Below are 20,325 nucleotides of genomic sequence, written 5' to 3'. Positions count from 1 at the left end.
TGTTCTTGAATTCCATCTTATTTACAAATATGATGCTTATTGTTGTTCTGGGCAGAAATAGGAGAGTTGGGACTCGAGCTCTTTGACAAACTGGTTCAGTGTTGAATGCTCCCTGGAAAGGCTGGTGTTAGGTCTGTCTGGCCAGACCCAGGAAATGATGTCACATCTACTGGCCCTTCCCCTGCTTTCACCTGAAAAGAAGGAGGGGCCAGACTGAGTCAGGCAAGAGGGTGGAAAAAAACAAGGAAGGAAGCTCTCAGTAGGCATGTGTGTGTATGTTTAGTTCTTCTGAATGTGTGTTAGAGAAAAAAATAAGGATTTGGGGATTTCAACACTATTAAAGCCTTTCTAAAGATGGATATGGATGTTCCGGACCCTTCCCATGGGAATATGGGGCTACTGAGAACGTTTGACTCCTCTGAGTTTGGGAGCTGGGAGAAGATAGGCTCGGGCGGATTTGGACAAGTATACAAAGTCCGGCATGTACAGTGGAAAACATGGCTGGCTATCAAGTGCCCTCCCTGCCTTCATGTAGATGACAAGTGAGTGGGACAGCTGTTATTCTGGGATTCATTGTGTGTGGGGGTATGAAAAATGTTGTTTCAAGTTTTTAAGCCTAGACTCCATGATATCTGGTTGATATCATTTGTGGGCTTCAGAGTAAGAAGTTGTAGTTCTATGTGATTATGAGTTTGATCCTCTATCTAAGGGTGTGAGGTACGCTGTGAACTGGGCAACATGCTTATTCAGCCTTATGTCACGGACTCATGGATGGTGGACATACACTGAGTGTACAAAACATTAAGAACACCTGCTCCTTCCATTAAAGACTGACGGGGTGAAAGCTAGGATCCCTTATTGATGTCACTTGTTAAATCCACTTCAAATCAGTGAAGATGAAGGGGAGGAGACAGGTTAAAAAATGATTTTTAAGTCTTGAAACAATAGATATGGATTGTGTATGTGTGCCATTCAGAGAGTAAATGGGAAAAACAAAGGTTTGAAGTGCCTTTAAACAGAGTATGGTAGTAGGTGCCAGGCGCACCGGTTTGTGTCAAGAACTGTGACGCTGCTGGGTTTTTCACGCTCAACAGTTTCACGTTTGTATCAAAAATGGTCCACCATCCAAAGGACATCCAGCCAACTTGACAACTGTGGGAAGCATTGGAGTCAACATGGACCAGCATCCCTATGGAATGTATTTGTGCACTTGTGCAAATTATGTCAACACCACACTTCTCTCCTTTGGTCCACCTTCCATCAGACCCCATCAGGTTGCCCTTGCTACCCTCTGAATAGACGAGGGTCCAGATTGGCCGCCAGTAGTTTTTGTCGTGGTTTAGAAGGCCAGAAATACAGAATGTTTCAATAATGTAAAAAAAAGAAGCTAAAGTTAAATAAAACAACAACAACAAAACATGTGGGAAGCATTGGACCTGGGCCATCATCCCGGCCATCAACGACTCCACAAATGTCTTGTTAACAAACTATAGTTTTGGGAAGTTGGGGCAGCAGCGTAGCCTAGTGGTTAGAGCGTTGGACTAGTAACCGGAAGGTTGCGAGTTCAAACCCCCGAGCTGACAAGGTAGTTAACCCACTGTTCCCAGGCCGTCATTGAAAATAAGAATATGTTCTTATTAACTGACTTGCCTGGTTAAATAAAGGTAAAATAAAAAAATGCTTTCAACACCATGTAATCTATGTCCCAAACAAATTGAGACTGCTTTGAAGGCATGCCCTCTTGTGTGGGTGACCCATGACCTTTCACATGTATGCCAACAGCAGGATGAAACACGAGAGGCCTAGCTCAGCTGCCCCCTTCAGAAGAACGTCCTGTCCCCATCCTGTCACCCTACCCTCTTCTTAACGGATGTTTCCACTCCACCATCTTGGATGTAGTATACACCTGAGTCCCCCCTGGAGCCTCAAAGAGGACTATCAGCTATTCTTTTACTCTCATTATTAGTTTCCTACTTTCTACTTGATTTAAAAATTAACCGGAGTGGATGTGTTTAAAAAATCTGTACAATGTCCTTTTATTCCTTTGGCACAAAATGTTGTTGCTTATGAAATGGTGGCTTTACATTCATCAGCAGTGGAGAATGTTAGTACATTTGTACATTTTTGGTGTCATATCAAGTTAATGTTTCTAAAGGTGTAAGAGGTTGGGAAGATTGTTCAATGGGCTTATAATGTAGAACACTTTAACCATAATGACCATCTGTCATTTGAGAGCTTTTACAGCTTTAAAGACAATGATTGGATCATGTTGCGGCTAAACTTAATTTCACTTGAGGCCATATATCCACAGACCGAATGCTGAACTTTCTGCCATTGAGAACTAGTTGAAGGATTTGTTCACTGTCACAGGCACTTTTAAATGACATTTTAATCATTTAAGGTGATTACAGTGTTGTTGGCATTACATTTGCACACAAAATCAGAACTTAAATGTCTCACAGAATGGAATAAATATAAATACAAATGTTGATGTGTGTCTACAGTACTCCTTGGGGGCACCCAAAAAAGCAAACGTGTAAATATTGACATTTTGGCGAAGTAAAGCAAATAAGAAGCGTTATGAATGTTACGTGAAATGGACAAGCTTTTTGGGGAGACTGAACGTACTGTATTAGCAAAAAGTCTGAGTTTGTAAGTCTTAGGTCAAAACATGGATTGCTGTTTTGAAGGAAAGGCATGGCTGAACACATACTAAAACTTTTTAAAATATTGAAAATGTACATTATTACTTTTTAGTGTAAAAACAACTGTTATAGATGTTACACCTTCTGTTATGGATATTAGTCTGAAATACACATTCAAATCTTAAATTTTTTGATCGATATCTATCATAAACACATGCCATTTGGAATGTTTTTAAAATGTCAGCAAAAGGCATAGTACCTTAGGATTGCATAATTACACGTAGCCTGAATAGTATACAAGCCATGCACCATACCCTAATATGTCATTTTTTTGTCATACACATACAGTTGAAGTCGGAAGTTTACATACACTTAGGTTGGAGTCATTAAAACTAATTTTTCAACCACTCCACAAATTTCTTGTTAACAAACTATAGTTTTGGCAAGTCGGTTAGGACATCTACTTCGTGCATGACACAAGTAATTTTTCCAACAATTGTTTACAGACAGATTATTTCACTTATAATTCACTGTATTACAATTCCAGTGGGTCAGAAGTTTACATACACTAAGTTGACTGTGCCTTTAAACAGCTTGGAAAATTCCAGAAAACTATGTCATGGCTTTAGAAGCTTCTGATAGGCTAATTGACATAATTTGAGTCAATTTGATGTGTACCTGTGGATGTATTTCAAGACCTATCTTCAAACTCAGTGCCTCTTTGCTTGACATCATGGGAAAATCAGATTTTTTTTGTAGACCTCCACAAGTCTGGTTGATCCTTGGGAACAATTTCCAAACGCCTGAAGGTACCATGTTCATCTGTACAAACAATAGTACGCAAGTATAAACACCATGGGACCACGCAGCCGTCATACCACTCAGGAAGGAGACACGTTCTGTCTCCTAGAAATTAATGTACTTTGGTGCGAAAAGTGCAATTCAATCCCAGAACAACAACAAAGGACCTTGTGAAGATGCTGGAGGAAACAGGTACAAAAGTATCTATATCCACAGTAAAAACTAGTCCTATATCGACATAACCCGAAAGGCCGCTCAGCAAGGAAGAAGTCACTGCTCCAAAACCGCCATAAAAAAGCCAGACTACGGTTTGCAACTGCAAATTGGGACAAAGATCGTACTTTTTGGAGAATTCACAAAATAGATGGCATCATGAGGGATGAAAATGGGGTGGATGTATTGAAGCAACATGTCAGGAAATTAAAGCTTGTTCAAAATGCTATCTTCCAAATGGACAATGACCCCAAGCATGCTCCCAAAGTTGTGGCAAAATGGCTTAAGGACAACAAAGTCAAGGTATTGACCTGTCAAAATTGTGGGCAGAACTGAAAAATCGTGTGTGAGCAAGGAGGCCTACAAACCTGACTCAGTTACACCAGCTCTGTCAGGAGGAATGGGCCAAAATTCACCCAACTTATTGTGGGAAGCTCGTGGAAGGCAACCCGAACCGTTTGACCCAAGTTAAACAATTTAAAGGCAATGCTACCAAATACTAATTGAGTGTATGTAAACTTCTGACCCACTCGGAATGTGATGAAAGAAATAAAAGCTGAAATAAATCATTCTCTCTACTATTATTCTGACATTTCACATTCTTAAAATAAAGTGGTGATCCTAACTGACCTAAGACAGGGAATTTTTACTTTGATTAAATCTCAGGAATTGTGAAAAACTGAGTTTAAATGTATTTGGCTAAGGTGTACGTAAACTTCCGACTTCAACTGTTATTTCACCTAGAAATACAACTTTTTTGTTCAATAAAATAACATCAAATCAATCAGAAATACAGTGTAGACATGGTTAATGTTGTGATTGACTATTGTAGCTGGAAATGGCAGATTTCTCATGGAATATCTACATAGGGGTACAGAGGCCCATTAACAGCAAACATCACTCCTGTGTACCAATGGCATGTTGTGTTAGGTAATCCAAGTTTATAATTTTAAAAGGCTTAAACCCTTTTTCAGTTATGTTAGCACAGCTGAAAAAGAAGCATAAAACTGTCCTTCTTTCGACTAATTGAGTATCTGGAGTATCAGCATTTGTAGGTTCGATTACAGGCTCAAAATGGCCAGAAACAAAGAACTTTCTTCTGAAACTCGTCAGTCTGTTTTTGTTCTGAGAAATGAAGGCTATTCCATGTGAGAAACTACCAAGAAATTGAAGATCTTGTATAACGCTGTGTATAACTCCCTTCACAGAACAGCGCAAACTGGCCCTAACCAGAATAGAAAGAGGAGTGGGAGGCTGCAATGCACAACTGAGCAAGAGGACAAGTACATTAGAGTGTCTAGTTTGAGAAGCAGACACCTCACAAGTCCTCAAATGTCAGCTGTATTATATAGTACCTGCAAAACACCAGTCTCAACGTCAACAGTGAAGAGGCGACCCCGGGATGCTGGCCTTCTAGGCCAGAGTTCCTCTGTCCAGTGTCTGTCTTCTTAAGCACATCTTTTATTTTTATTGGCCAGTCGGAGATATTGCTTTTTCTTTGCAACTCTGCCTACAAGGCCAGCATCCCGGGGTCGCCTCTTCACTGTTGACATTGAGGCTGGTGTTTTGTGGGTACTATTTAATTACAAATTTGCTTTTTTTTTCAAAACAAGGACATTTCTAAGTGACCCCAAACTTTTGAATGGTACTGGTTGAATTGCATTTCTTTTTAAATATATTGCAGCAAAATGTCAAATAAAACAATATACACGTCCATATACTGCCAATAATTTTTCTGGACACTGGACGAAGTCAGTATATTTTGGGGGGCTTTCATTTCAAAAAGACACTCCAGGACAGTTGACAGATTGTTGATAAACACTTCTCATCTTTCTATCTAAAAAAAAAACAGTACTGCCATGTATGAGAAATGCATTTCAGCATATATTTTCCAACACATAATTTTCAAGATATCAACAATTGTTTCAGTAAAAGTCTGAAGAATACATCCCAGAAAAAGCACACAAAATGTGTTGAATGCACACACTTCTGAAGCTATGGTATGATACATCCATTGGTGGAAAAAGTACCCAATTGTCATACTTGAGTATAAGTAAAGATACCAAGAAAATGAAGTGAAAGTCACCCCATAAAATACCACTTGAGTAAAAGTATTTGGATTTACACTTAGGTATCAAAAGTAAATGTAATTGCAGAAATCTACTTAAGTATCAAAAGTAGAAGTATAAAACATTTCAAATTGCTTATATTAAGCAAACCAGACGGCACAAGTTTTTACATTTATGGATAGCCAGGGGCACACTACAACGTGCAGGCATAATTTCCGAACGAAGCATTTGTGTTTAGTGAGTCCTCCAGATCAGAGGCAGTACGGATGACCAGGGATGTTCTCTGTTTAGTGAGTCCTCCAGATCAGAGGCAGTAGGGATGACCAGGGATGTTCTCTGTTTAGTGAGTCCTCCAGATCAGAGGCAGTACGGATGACCAGGGATGTTCTCTGTTTAGTGAGTCCTCCAGATCAGAGGCAGTAGGGATGACCAGGGATGTTCTCTGTTTAGTGAGTCCTCCAGATCAGAGGCAGTAGGGATGACCAGGGATGTTCTCTGTTTAGTGAGTCCTCCAGATCAGAGGCAGTAGGGATGACCAGGGATGTTCTCTGTTTAGTGAGTCCTCCAGATCAGAGGCAGTAGGGATGACCAGGGATGTTCTCTGTTTAGTGAGTCCTCCAGATCAGAGGCAGTAGGGATGACCAGGGATGTTCTCTGTTTAGTGAGTCCTCCAGATCAGAGGCAGTAGGGATGACCAGGGATGTTCTCTGTTTAGTGAGTCCTCCAGATCAGAGGCAGTACGGATGACCAGGGATGTTCTCTGTTTAGTGAGTCCTCCAGATCAGAGGCAGTACGAATGACCAGGGATGTTCTCTTGATAAATGTGTGAATTAGACAATTTTTCTGTCCTACTAAGCATTCAAAATGTAATGAGTACTTTTGGGTGTCAGGAAAAATGTGTGGAGTAAAAAAATATTATTGTCTTTAGGATAGTAGCAAAGTAAAATTTGTCAAAAATATAAATAGTAAAGTACAGATACCCCCCCCCCCAAAAAAAACTAGATAAGTAGTACTTTAAAGTATTTTTTTACTTAAGTACTTTACACCATTGGATAAATCAATATCCATCACATCCACAACCGTTAAGGATGTTACAGATATCATCATGCTGAAAAAGGATACAGACAGGGAAAAGAGAGAAACCAGTTAAAGACCATATAAAACCTTGATTAAAGCTTTAAAGAGAACGTTTCAAGATGATCCGATGTAAGGCACATGTTTTACAAAAAACAAATGGGTGTTACAAGACAGTGAAGACACTTCAATTTTGTATGTATTGCTTCATTAACATCTCATCTTTTTAATTAACACTGGGGAGAAGCTGTTAGTGGAAAAACAAGCTTTGTGAGCCCCTTCTAACAGCCATGAAATATGAGACTTGGCCATCTACTCTTCAATGGTAGAAATTCATGCTTTCACCTCCGTAAACTTGTCATATAATGCCTGAACTCCAACATGTAGACCTGAAGGATAATTATGAATGTGATTTAATTTGGAAATGACTAACTTTTTAATTGTGCATGCTCAGGTTAACTTGCACTGAATCACCCTTTAGCAGACACTCACAAACATGAATTTGTTGCCTCCTTTAAATTGTTTTATTATGTTACTTCCTATGACCATTTATTTCACTTCTACCCTACTGCTTTTGCAAAACATTTACAAAGGAAAATGTCAGATACACAGCACAAGGAGGAAGTTCTTCAGCTTTACCAATGACAAGCATTGACATCCATCTCCAATCCGTGGTAGCTAGACTCATGGCACCCACTAAACCTGAACTAAAGATGCTATCTGCTCTGAACATCTGAAAAGTGCATGAACTGTAATTTGCCTGCCTTCACCCTGCATCCACACACTCCTCTGACTCAAAGCCAGCTTTGTCTGACTGGGTCCCAACTCCCTTCTATGCAGACAATGTTTGGTGGAAACAATAAGAGAAGTTGCAGAACCGGTCTTGCTGGTCTCCTCTCCCTTATAAAAAGGGTCATTGTTTGGTTTTGAAAGGTTTCTGAGCTGAGGAGTTTTCTGGGTAATGCCAGGTGATTATGACTGTCAGCCCCTCTCTTTCCCCCCCAAATCTCCTAAATCCACACATTTGCACTGATTTTTAATTCTTGTCAGATTTATTTGATGAGAAAGCTTGCACTTTTATTGAACTTGAATGATTTCATAATTGACACCTCCAAACATAAAGAAATGGCTGCCTTAGAGACAGACTATACTTCATAATTTGATCTTCTTCTACTACTTTTTAAGGTGTTCTCATCAGCATGCTGTTTTGACATGAATGAATCCTTTGTAACCCCAAGTCATTGCTCATTTGTAGTGAAGACACTCCCGTACACACTCATTATTCATGATGATTAAGCAGTTTATCTGAGTTTGTTTTCAAAGGGACCTCTCCTTGAGATCTCTCTATTGAGGTCAGTAGTGATAGGCTACACTGCTCTGTTTGTATCTGCTAGCCTAGCCAGGCGAACACTGATAAAGGTAATAGGAAATTGTGCAAAGGTTGAACAACGTGCACAGAGAACAATAGGTTTGTTGTGTTCACAACTCCACACAGACCTCGATGCTTTGGCCTGGCTCTCTCTGAGGAATGTCATTAAGGCCTAGCATGTCAGAGAGACCGGTTAATGCATGGGGAAAATCATGCATCTCAGTTTGTTGTCTCCTTGTATTCTACTGTGTAACGAAGTTTGAATTTGGGCCAATGGTAAAAGGCATTCCAGATGGTGCTGTTTTAACAAGGCTTAGAATACCTGTCTTAGTAAGATAAGAGAACAGCATTTTATGAATTTGGTGTGAATCGAGGGATGTAGATGGATGGGCAGGTTTATAGGACAGCTAAACCTAAATTCCCTTTACTCTGTACAGTATGAGTTACAGTATGTAGTTCAATCTGAACAGACAGGTATGCAAGGCCTTTCTGCACCACTTGGCGTAATGAAGGCTAAGTAAGTAGGTAAGTAAGTTAACAGACCGCTATGTCCTCTGTAGGGAGCGAGCAGAGCTGCTGGAAGAGGCTAAGAAGATGGAGGCGGCTAAGTTTCGCTACATCCTGCCAGTGTATGGGATCTGTGGGGACCCCCAGGGCCTGGTGATGGAGTACATGGAGACAGGCTCCCTGGAGACCCTGCTGGCTGCTGAGCCTCTGCCCTGGGAGCTGCGCTTCAGGATCATCCACGAGACGGCGGTGGGCATGAACTTCCTGCACTGCATGAGCCCACCCCTCCTGCACCTGGACCTTAAACCTGCCAACATCCTACTGGACGCACACTACCACGTCAAGGTGAGAGACGACTTGGTTTGTTCATTTGAGTTCGCACAGGGTGCTGTGTGGGAAGAGCTTGCACATTTGAAACAATTGTTTCTAAAATACACATTGCATTGGTTCTAAATTGGGATTCTGCCTCCCTGGTGCGGCGGGCGAACTCAACCAAACACTCCTGCAGTATTGCTACTGCTTCTGTTACTGTTACTACTGCTACAGGTTCAGAAGATTGGTGGTACACAGAAAATGGCCAAAAACAGTAGAACCAGCTCATCTGCTTCTAAACTATGATTTGACAATTAGATGTTCAATGTTTTTTTTAAAGAAATATTTTTAAAGGAATAGTTTCACCATATTAAAATTACAGTTTAGGTCAAGTAACAGTTTTTATTTAAAATTGTTATTTTTTAATCTTCAGAAATGACTTTGTCAAAGCAACAAAGTAACTAGGGCTTTACAATGACGTTGAAAACTTGTTGGGTTTAAACGTCTGAATTCAGGCACTTCAGAAAGTCTTTACTGTATATTAAACATCTGATTTATTGAATTTTCTATGTGATCTATACTAAAGGGCACTTCATTTAATGTAACAGGATTTTACATTTCAATATTGGTGCACAATTTCTACTTAAAATATCAGAGACACAAAAGGCACTTATGTCATGGAACAACCCAAATATGTCAAATCAATACACTGTCTAATGTTAGAAAAGTCCGATTTGACCTTATAGTGAGTATTTACTAAACCTTAGCCCAAATGATGTATCATGACTCTTTAAAACAACAGCCCAAACGCAATATCTTCAAGTCCTTTTAATAGGATTTTCTCAAGGATGAATTTCAGCTGACAGGTATGGAGGGAATCTGTTATTCACTTGAATTTTGCTTTAAATGGCTTTCCTGTTGGACACATATGCTACGGGCAGAAAGGTGTCTCCCGCCCAGCCTTCATCCCACCTCATCTCCAACCTCCCCCTGCATGACTAATGGTTGGAGGTGGAGGAGAAATGGGTGGGAACCTTCCTTCAACCTGTCTGTTTTAATACCTCCATGTAAACACGTAGCCTGGGCCTGTCTTAACAGGCTGAGGTACTCTGCCAACACTGACTGAGTTTGTGTTCGGCTACTCGCCCACACATGTAACTCAGTCAAACAGGGTCTCAACTTCTGACACGAGGGGTAAGGAAAGCACCCTCAGGCTAGGACAGGACATAGCTGGGAGGCACCGTTAGGCTAGGACAGGACATAGCTGGGAGGCACCGTTAGGCTAGGACAGGACATAGCTGGGAGGCACCGTTAGGCTAGGACAGGACATGGCTGGGAGGCACCGTTAGGCTAGGACAGGACATAGCTGGGAGGCACCGTTAGGCTAGGACAGGACATAGCTGGGAGGCACCCTCAGGCTAGGACAGGACATAGCTGGTAGGCACCCTCAGGCTAGGACAGGACATAGCTGGGAGGCACTGTTAGGCTAGGACAGGACATGGCTGGTAGGCACCCTCAGGCTAGGACAGGACATGGCTGGTAGGCACCCTCAGGCTAGGACAGGACATAGCTGGGAGGCACCCTCAGGCGAGGACAGGACATGGCTGGGAGGCACTGTTAGGCTAGGACAGGACATGGCTGGTAGGCACCCTCAGGCTAGGACAGGACATAGCTGGGAGGCACCCTCAGGCTAGGACAGGACATGGCTGGGAGGCACCGTTAGGCTAGGACAGGACATGGCTGGTAGGCACCCTCAGGCTAGGACAGGACATAGCTGGGAGGCACTGTTAGGCTAGGACAGGACATGGCTGGTAGGCACCCTCAGGCTAGGACAGGACATAGCTGGGAGGCACTGTCAGGCTAGGACAGGACATGGCTGTGAGGCACCGTCAGGCTAGGACAGGACATGGCTGTGAGGCACCCTCAGGCTAGGACAGGACATGGCTGGGAGGCACCGTTAGGCTAGGACAGGACATGGTTGGGAGGCACCGTCAGGCTAGGACGACATGGCTGGGAGGCACCCTCAGGATAGGACAGGACATGGCTGGGAGGCACCCTCAGGCTAGGACAGGACATAGCTGGGAGGCACCCTCAGGCTAGGACAGGACATGGCTGGGAGGCACCGTTAGGCTAGGACAGGACATGGCTGGGAGGCACCGTTAGGCTAGGACAGGACATGGTTGGGAGGCACCGTTAGGCTAGGACAGGACATGGCTGGGAGGCACCCTCAGGCTAGGACAGGACATGGCTGGGAGGCACCGTTAGGCTAGGACAGGACATGGCTGGGAGGCACCGTTAGGCTAGGACAGGACATGGCTGGGAGGCACTGTCAGGCTAGGACAGGACATGGCTGGCAGGCTCAGTCAGGCTAGGACAGGACATGGCTGGGAGGCACTGTCAGGCTAGGACAGGACATGGCTGGCAGGCTCCGTCAGGCTAGGACAGGACATGGCTGGGAGGCACCCTCAGGCTAGAACAGGACATGGCTGGGAGGCACCGTTAGGCTAGGACAGGACATGGCTGGGAGGCACCCTCAGGCTAGGACAGGACATGGTTGGGAGGCACCGTTAGGCTAGAACAGGACATGGCTGGGAGGCTCCGTCAGGCTAGGACAGGACATGGCTGGGAGGCACCGTTAGGCTAGGACAGGACATGGCTGGGAGGCACCCTCAGGCTAGGACAGGACATGGTCTGGGAGGCACCCTCAGGCTAGAACAGGACATGGCTGGGAGGCACCCTCAGGCTAGGACAGGACATGGCTGGGAGGCACTGTCAGGCTAGGAAAGGACATGGCTGGCAGGCTCCATCAGGCTAGGACAGGACATAGCTGGGAGGCACTCTCAGGCTAGGACAGGACATGGCTGGGAGGCACTGTCAGGCTAGGACAGGACATGGCTGGGAGGCACTCTCACGCTAGGACAGGACATGGCTGGGAGGCACTGTCAGGCTAGGACAGGACATGGCTGGCAGGCTCCGTCAGGCTAGGACAGGACATGGCTGGGAGGCACCCTCAGGCTAGAACAGGACATGGCTGGGAGGCACCCTCAGGCTAGGACAGGACATGGCTGGGAGGCACTGTCAGGCTAGGACAGGACATAGCTGGGAGGCACTGTCAGGCTAGGACAGGACATGGCTGTGAGGCACCGTCAGGCTCGGACAGGACATGGCTGGGAGGCACTGTCAGGCTAGGACAGGACATGGTTGGGAGGCACTGTCAGGCTAGGACAGGACATAGCTGTGAGGCACCATCAGGCTCGGACAGGACATGGCTGGGAGGCACTGTCAGGCTAGGACAGGACATGGCTGGGAGGCACTCTCACGCTAGGACAGGACATGGCTGGGAGGCACTGTCAGGCTAGGACAGGACATGGCTGGGAGGCACTGTCAGGCTAGGACAGGACATGGCTGGCAGGCTCCGTCAGGCTAGGACAGGACATGGCTGGGAGGCACCCTCAGGCTAGAACAGGACATGGCTGGGAGGCACCCTCAGGCTAGGACAGGACATGGCTGGGAGGCACTGTCAGGCTAGGACAGGACATAGCTGGGAGGCACTGTCAGGCTAGGACAGGACATGGCTGTGAGGCACCGTCAGGCTCGGACAGGACATGGCTGGGAGGCACTGTCAGGCTAGGACAGGACATGGTTGGGAGGCACTGTCAGGCTAGGACAGGACATAGCTGTGAGGCACCATCAGGCTCGGACAGGACATGGCTGGGAGGCACTGTCAGGCTAGGACAGGACATAGCTGTGAGGCACCGTCAGGCTCGGACAGGACATGGCTGGGAGGCACTGTCAGGCTAGGACAGGACATGGCTGGGAGGCACTGTCAGGCTAGGACAGGACATAGCTGTGAGGCACCGTCAGGCTCGGACAGGACATGGCTGGGAGGCACTGTCAGGCTAGGACAGGACATGGCTGGGAGGCACCCTCAGGCTAGGACAGGACATGGCTGGGAGGCACTGTCAGGCTAGGACAGGACATGGCTGGGAGGCACTGTCAGGCTAGGACAGGACATAGCTGTGAGGCACCGTCAGGCTCGGACAGGACATGGCTGGGAGGCACTGTCAGGCTAGGACAGGACATAGCTGTGAGGCACCGTCAGGCTCGGACAGGACATGGCTGGGAGGCACTGTCAGGCTAGGACAGGACATGGCTGGGAGGCACTGTCAGGCTAGGACAGGACATAGCTGTGAGGCACCGTCAGGCTCGGACAGGACATGGCTGGGAGGCACTGTCAGGCTAGGACAGGACATGGTTGGGAGGCACCGTTAGGCTAGGACAGGACATGGCTGGGAGGCACCCTCAGGCTAGGACAGGACATGGCTGGGAGGCACCGTTAGGCTAGGACAGGACATGGCTGGGAGGCACCGTTAGGCTAGGACAGGACATGGCTGGGAGGCACTGTCAGGCTAGGACAGGACATGGCTGGCAGGCTCCGTCAGGCTAGGACAGGACATGGCTGGGAGGCACTGTCAGGCTAGGACAGGACATGGCTGGCAGGCTCCGTCAGGCTAGGACAGGACATGGCTGGGAGGCACCCTCAGGCTAGAACAGGACATGGCTGGGAGGCACCGTTAGGCTAGGACAGGACATGGCTGGGAGGCACCCTCAGGCTAGGACAGGACATGGTTGGGAGGCACCGTTAGGCTAGAACAGGACATGGCTGGGAGGCTCCGTCAGGCTAGGACAGGACATGGCTGGGAGGCACCGTTAGGCTAGGACAGGACATGGCTGGGAGGCACCCTCAGGCTAGGACAGGACATGGCTGGGAGGCACCCTCAGGCTAGAACAGGACATGGCTGGGAGGCACCCTCAGGCTAGGACAGGACATGGCTGGGAGGCACTGTCAGGCTAGGACAGGACATGGCTGGCAGGCTCCATCAGGCTAGGACAGGACATAGCTGGGAGGCACTCTCAGGCTAGGACAGGACATGGCTGGGAGGCACTGTCAGGCTAGGACAGGACATGGCTGGGAGGCACTCTCACGCTAGGACAGGACATGGCTGGGAGGCACTGTCAGGCTAGGACAGGACATGGCTGGCAGGCTCCGTCAGGCTAGGACAGGACATGGCTGGGAGGCACCCTCAGGCTAGAACAGGACATGGCTGGGAGGCACCCTCAGGCTAGGACAGGACATGGCTGGGAGGCACTGTCAGGCTAGGACAGGACATAGCTGGGAGGCACTGTCAGGCTAGGACAGGACATGGCTGTGAGGCACCGTCAGGCTCGGACAGGACATGGCTGGGAGGCACTGTCAGGCTAGGACAGGACATGGCTGGGAGGCACTGTCAGGCTAGGACAGGACATAGCTGTGAGGCACCGTCAGGCTCGGACAGGACATGGCTGGGAGGCACTGTCAGGCTAGGACAGGACATAGCTGTGAGGCACCGTCAGGCTCGGACAGGACATGGCTGGGAGGCACTGTCAGGCTAGGACAGGACATGGCTGGGAGGCACTGTCAGGCTAGGACAGGACATAGCTGTGAGGCACCGTCAGGCTCGGACAGGACATGGCTGGGAGGCACTGTCAGGCTAGGACAGGACATGGCTGGGAGGCACCCTCAGGCTAGGACAGGACATGGCTGGGAGGCACTGTCAGGCTAGGACAGGACATGGCTGGGAGGCACTGTCAGGCTAGGACAGGACATAGCTGTGAGGCACCGTCAGGCTCGGACAGGACATGGCTGGGAGGCACTGTCAGGCTAGGACAGGACATAGCTGTGAGGCACCGTCAGGCTCGGACAGGACATGGCTGGGAGGCACTGTCAGGCTAGGACAGGACATGGCTGGGAGGCACCCTCAGGCTAGGACAGGACGTGACTGGCTCTGACCTCATCATGGCTCTGGATGCATAGAATACAATGAGGGCTCAGCCATCAGCTTGAGCGTACTGTAGTCATAGGTAGCCATGACCATAAGAACAATGGGAAAGGCTGAGAGTTCCAGTGGGTTCTTGTCTTAATAAGATATGTTCTGTATATCCTCATCTCCCCCTTAGAAATCGGATGTTGGTCTTGTCCTAACAAGCTGTGTTCTGTTCTGTATCTCCCATCTCCCCCTTCAGATATCAGATTTTGGTCTGGCACGATGGAACGGCCTCTCCAGGGTTGATGAAATCAGCCGTGACGGATTCTGTGGCACCATTGCCTACCTGCCGCCGGAGAGCATCATCGAGAAGGACAGGGTGTCAGAAACCAAGCATGACGTCTACAGGTGAGTGTCTTCACCTTCAATTCTCTCTGTCCTTGTCTGCCAGAGGGGTGGAACGTTGTCTGTTTAATGCTTAGTCATGATGTTTGTTTTTTCACTTCTTCCCTCCATTGTTTGTTTTACAATATTTGTTTTAATCAATATGAACCTGAATTGGATTTACACTGAGTTTACAAAACATTAAGAATACCTGCTCTTTCCATGACAGACTGACCAGGTGAAAGCTATGATCCCTTATTGATGTAAATCCACTTCAATCAATGTAGATGAAGGGGAGGAGACAGGTTGAAGAATGATTTTTAATCCTTGAGAACTGAGACATGGATTGTGTATGTGTACCTTTCAGAGGGTTAAGACAAAAGATTGAAGTGCCTTTGAACGGGGTATGGTAGTAGGTGCCAGGCGCACCGGTTTTAGTGTGTCAAGAACTGCACCGCTGCTGGGTTTTTCACGCTCAACAGTTTCCTGTGTGTATGAAGAATGGTCCACCATCCAAAGGACATCCAGCCAACTTGATACAACTGTGGGAAGCGTTGGAGTCAACCTGGGGTAGAATTCCTGTGGAACGCTATCAACACCTTGTAGAGTCCATGCCCTGACAAATTGAGGCACTTCTGAGGGCAAAAGGGGTGCAACTCAATATTACAAGGTGTTCCTAATGTTTTGTACACTGTGTATATTAATCAGTTATAGGTTATGCCTGGAAAACCCATAGTGAGTCAGTCATTCAATCATGTATCACTTTTGACAGTATGCCTTGATACTGAACTGTTGTTATTCTCTTCCTGTTACAGCTTTTCCATAGTCATCTGGGGAATTCTCACACAAAAGAAACCCTACCAAGGTGAGACATGTTGAGGAAATGTATAGATATTCTGTTCTAATGTAAAGACACCTTGTAGTTCTTCAGGGTTTGTCTTATAAAATACACTCCTAGTATTTCTTAAACTCAAAGTTCCGGGACTGCAATTGAGCCCCACAGGGGAGGTGTCATTATACCCATAAAACCTAGCGGTCAAACAGGGAAATGATTCCAATTGTTTTTCTCATGAGGGATTTTAGAAACACTTAAAATAAGGGCTGTGTTTCATGTATGCTTACTCTGGCATGACTTTTTATAAGCATGTAAATCTCTCTCGGAGATACCAAAGAAGCTTGTGATCTGAGTTTAAGTCCACTGTCTCTGTTAGCTTTGAATTATTGACTGACTGGCTGGTCCCAACGCCATGATAGCAAAGAGACCATTAACAGAAGAAAGCCTAAGAGATTTTTTCAGGCCTGGTGTGGGAAACAAACAAAACATCTATACACTTTCCTTATCTGAGCGCACATGAATGATAATAATGATAATAATTAACTGTACATACTAGCGTCAGTCTTACCCAGATTAGTTTATGTTGCTTCTCCATACCTTCAACAGCACACAATCAAGACATAATTCATTGATATGATCAAGAATTTAATTTGTATTTAGAGTAATGTGACCTTAGGACTGAGGTATCATATGAACAGTAGAGAATTGAATGAAGTGTATCAATTTGTCTTATGTCTTGTGTTGATTGGAAACATATGTCCTCTATTTCCTCCAGGGGAGAACAACATCCTGCAGATCATGGTGAAGGTGGTAAGAGGGGTGCGCCCTGACCTCAATGTTGTGCCCCGGAGTCGACCCCAGGCCTGCACGGGGTTCCTGTGCCTCATGCAACGCTGCTGGGCCCCCTCACCTGACACCAGACCAAGCTTCCAGGGTGAGTAGAGACCAAATGGGGCCTATGTCTCTAAAGGGTGTGTGTGTGTGTCTCAAAGCAGTAAGAACCCAATTAAGGGATGCTATTCTGTACACCGAACCAAACCTGACCTTTGTTGTTTTCTGTCTGCAGAAATCACATCAGAAACCGAGGAGCTGTGTTCTAAACCCCAAGAGGAGTCCAAGACCCAAACTCCTGAGCTCGAGAATAACCACTGCCATGGACTACCCACTGACAAGGTATAACTTCTACACTTCTATTCCCCTGCCTACTTCCTCTGTTATTTCTATCCTCTTCTTCTCCCTGACATGCCATGCTATATAGTATTCTGTCAGTCTTCTTTGTTGTTCTTCTGTAATGTAATAAGAAAACCCTCTTATGTCAGAATGTCCGAGTGCCTATTTTTGAGATTGCTTTCCTGTGCACTGGACCTGTTATTGTTTCTATAATACATACACAGTCAATGTTTGATCCTGACAAACAGTTTCCTCATGAAATAAGAATGCTGTCCAGCAGCATTGTTCAACTTGGTTAACTCTGTTGCAACACATTCTGTGTTTGGTGCTCAATGTACGTGACAAACTGACCGACACCAAATATGACAGAATTTACAGGTGTTATTGTGCAATGTGTGAAGATGATATATTGGTGATGATACACAGTCGGAGAAAGGCATGAAGACTGAGTTTGAGAGAAACTATTGAAAGGCCCAGTGCAGTCAAAAATGTGATTTCTCTGTGTGTTTTATATATACTTCCACACTATGAGGTTGGAATAATGCTGTGAAATTGTGAAAATTATGATAATGCAGAAACCGGTCAGGCCCAAATCAGCCATGCTGCCAGAGAAAGACTACAGCCTATCAGAGCTGCTGAGCCAGGTGGACTCTGGGATATCTCGGAGCTTTGACCGTGTGACAGAAGACTGCTGTCCCAGCAAAGACAACACCAGCAAGAGACTGTCAGGGATCTCCTCTGTAGACTCTGCCTTCTCCTCTCAAGACTCCATCACCCTCTCTTTTGAGAAAGAGAATAGCTGTGGTAAGACTGGCTGATATGGTGATTGTAGTCAATACATTGTGGCATTGTCCATGGTTTTCTTTAACAGATGACAGGAATTCTTATTTATCAGGGTCATATATCCTACATATAAGTAATACAGTTCTGAATGACTTCTGGAGCATGTGGAGTGTCTCATTAACTTTCAGACAGGTTCTTTGTCGTTTTGGCCCTGAGTCTATACTGTATCTTCTATCTCCTTGTTGTTTAGACTCAGGGGAGGTGCAGAGGAGGAAGCTGAGCGACGCCATCCGTACCAAAGACATGTCCAAGCTGATGAAGATCCTGCAGCCTCAGGACGTGGACCTCTTATTGGAGGGCGGCTGCAGCCTGCTCCACCACGCTGTCACACAGGCCAACGAGGAGGCCATCAAGTTCCTGCTCCTCAACCACGCCAACACCAACCTTGCCAACGCTCGGGGCTCCACCCCACTCCACCTGGCTACTGAGATGCACCTGAAGGGCCTGGCCGAGCTACTGCTGGGCCGTCGGAGCACCAACGCCAACGCTCGGGACGAGGACCAATACACGGCCCTGCACTGTGCTGCTCAGAACGGGGACGAGGCCATCACCCGCCTGCTGCTGGACCGCGGCGCCTCCATCAATGAGACGGACGCCCAGGGCCGCACGCCTGCACACATCGCCTGTCAGCATGGCCAAGAAAACGTGGTCAGGGTGCTGCTGAGCCGAGGTGCAGACGTCCACGTGAAGGGCAGAGATGACTGGACGGCACTTCACCTGGCTGCCTGGCAGGGCCACCTAGGCATTGCCAAACTGCTGGTGAAGCAGGCTGGAGCGGACGTAGATGGGCAGACCACTGACGGGCGCACGCCGCTGCACCTGGCCTCCCAAAGGGGGCAGTACAGGGTGGCAAGGATCCTGATAGAGCTGGGGGCAGATGTCCACGTGACCTCCATGGGCTTCCACACCCCCCTGCACGTGGCGGCTGAGACAGGCCACACCAGCACCTCCCGCCTCCTGGTCAAGCACAATGCAGACATCCAGGCCCGGACTGACCAGGGTCTTACCGCCCTCCACCTCGCTGCCCAACGTGGCCACTTGCCCACAGTGAAGATGCTGATGGAGGAAGGGGCAGACCCCTACTGCACCAATCAGACCCTGCGTACCCCCTGCCACCTGGCGGCAGAAGGGGGCCACTGTGAGGTCTTCAAAGAGCTTCTGGTCCACTGCCCTGAGGCTATTAGTCTGTCAGACAAACAGGGCCTCACCCCTATGCACCTGGCTGTGCGGGGAGGCTATACAGATATAACCAGCATGCTTCTGGCCCAGGGGGTGGAACTATCACCGGAAGTACCACAGGACTCCATCTCCCAACATACACAAGAGTTACAACAGGACTCCATACCCCTGCCACAGGATGTACCACAGGACTCCTTCCCCCAGGACACCCTGCATTCAACAGCAGAGGACTGCCCAAAGCTCCTGGCTCGTAGGCCTAGCCAGTTGGCCTTGCGGCTCCAGAGGAAGGTTGTAATCTTGAAACTGACGGAGCGTGAGGTTAACGAATGTCCAGAGTCCTCCGCTGAGAGGAGGGAGTCACCCAGTGACTGGATTGTACAGAACTGTCCTTGAATTGAAAACAGTCAGGGATCTCTTCTATTCCCTTCCCCATTGATGTGATGGGAGAAGTGTCCAAGCTAAAGAGACCAGCTGTTTTTTGTACAAAGTATTTTTGATTGATTGTGTGTTATTATTATGTCCGTCTTTGATTGATCATTCATTGCCAGATGTTATGATTATTTGGTGCTTTGGGCCTCTCAAAGCCCCTGTTATCTTACTTGGTATCTTGTCAGGGAAGGAATGCTTTAATGTAAATACACTGTATATAGAACCATGAGATCTTTTGGATCATCATTTACTTTTTTCCTTTCATGTTAAATATAGACTCCATGTCACGTTTTTCCCCTTAATCGTGTAACTTTTCTACTTTGCATATATGCACATTCCTACATTCATTGCCTTCTGTACAGTAAGAGAATGTTGACATCTGTGGAATGCTCATTTGTATTTTCATTCCCCATCTACTTACTCTAGCTGGTATGTTCATCCTGTCCATAAGTTATATTCTCTAATAAAACAAGTGTCAGTACAATGTGTGTGTGTGTGTTGTGAGTGTACCCATGTGCGCCTGTGAATGACATCTTCAATGCCAGGCAGAATGGGCATGTCTCTATCTGCAGCCAGCTTTGTTCTTATCTGTGCCTCCTGCCTATCCCCCAGACCCCACAGAGCATGCTCAACTTGGCACCAACCATGGGAACTGCCCTCGGGGGGGATCACATTCCAGGCAGGTGGGAGG

General features: G+C 47.0%; 1 protein-coding gene across 1 annotated transcript; it reads left to right on the top strand.

Moving 5' to 3' along the window:
* The first annotated feature begins 205 nt into the window (after nucleotides 1-205).
* LOC118390091 (receptor-interacting serine/threonine-protein kinase 4-like) lies at nucleotides 206-20,120 on the top strand. Its single transcript, XM_035780306.2, has 8 exons — nucleotides 206-542; nucleotides 8,732-9,023; nucleotides 15,054-15,202; nucleotides 15,994-16,043; nucleotides 16,789-16,947; nucleotides 17,080-17,186; nucleotides 17,759-17,987; nucleotides 18,217-20,120. Exons 1-8 carry the CDS (start codon nucleotides 355-357, stop codon nucleotides 19,596-19,598), a joined length of 2,556 nt encoding a protein of 851 aa, XP_035636199.1. The 5' UTR covers nucleotides 206-354; the 3' UTR covers nucleotides 19,599-20,120.
* The last annotated feature ends 205 nt before the right edge of the window (nucleotides 20,121-20,325 follow it).

Source organism: Oncorhynchus keta, chromosome 11 (genome assembly GCF_023373465.1).
Source record: "Oncorhynchus keta strain PuntledgeMale-10-30-2019 chromosome 11, Oket_V2, whole genome shotgun sequence".
Taxonomy (NCBI): Eukaryota; Metazoa; Chordata; class Actinopteri; order Salmoniformes; family Salmonidae; genus Oncorhynchus; species Oncorhynchus keta.
This window is presented reverse-complemented; position numbering and strand designations above follow the sequence as displayed.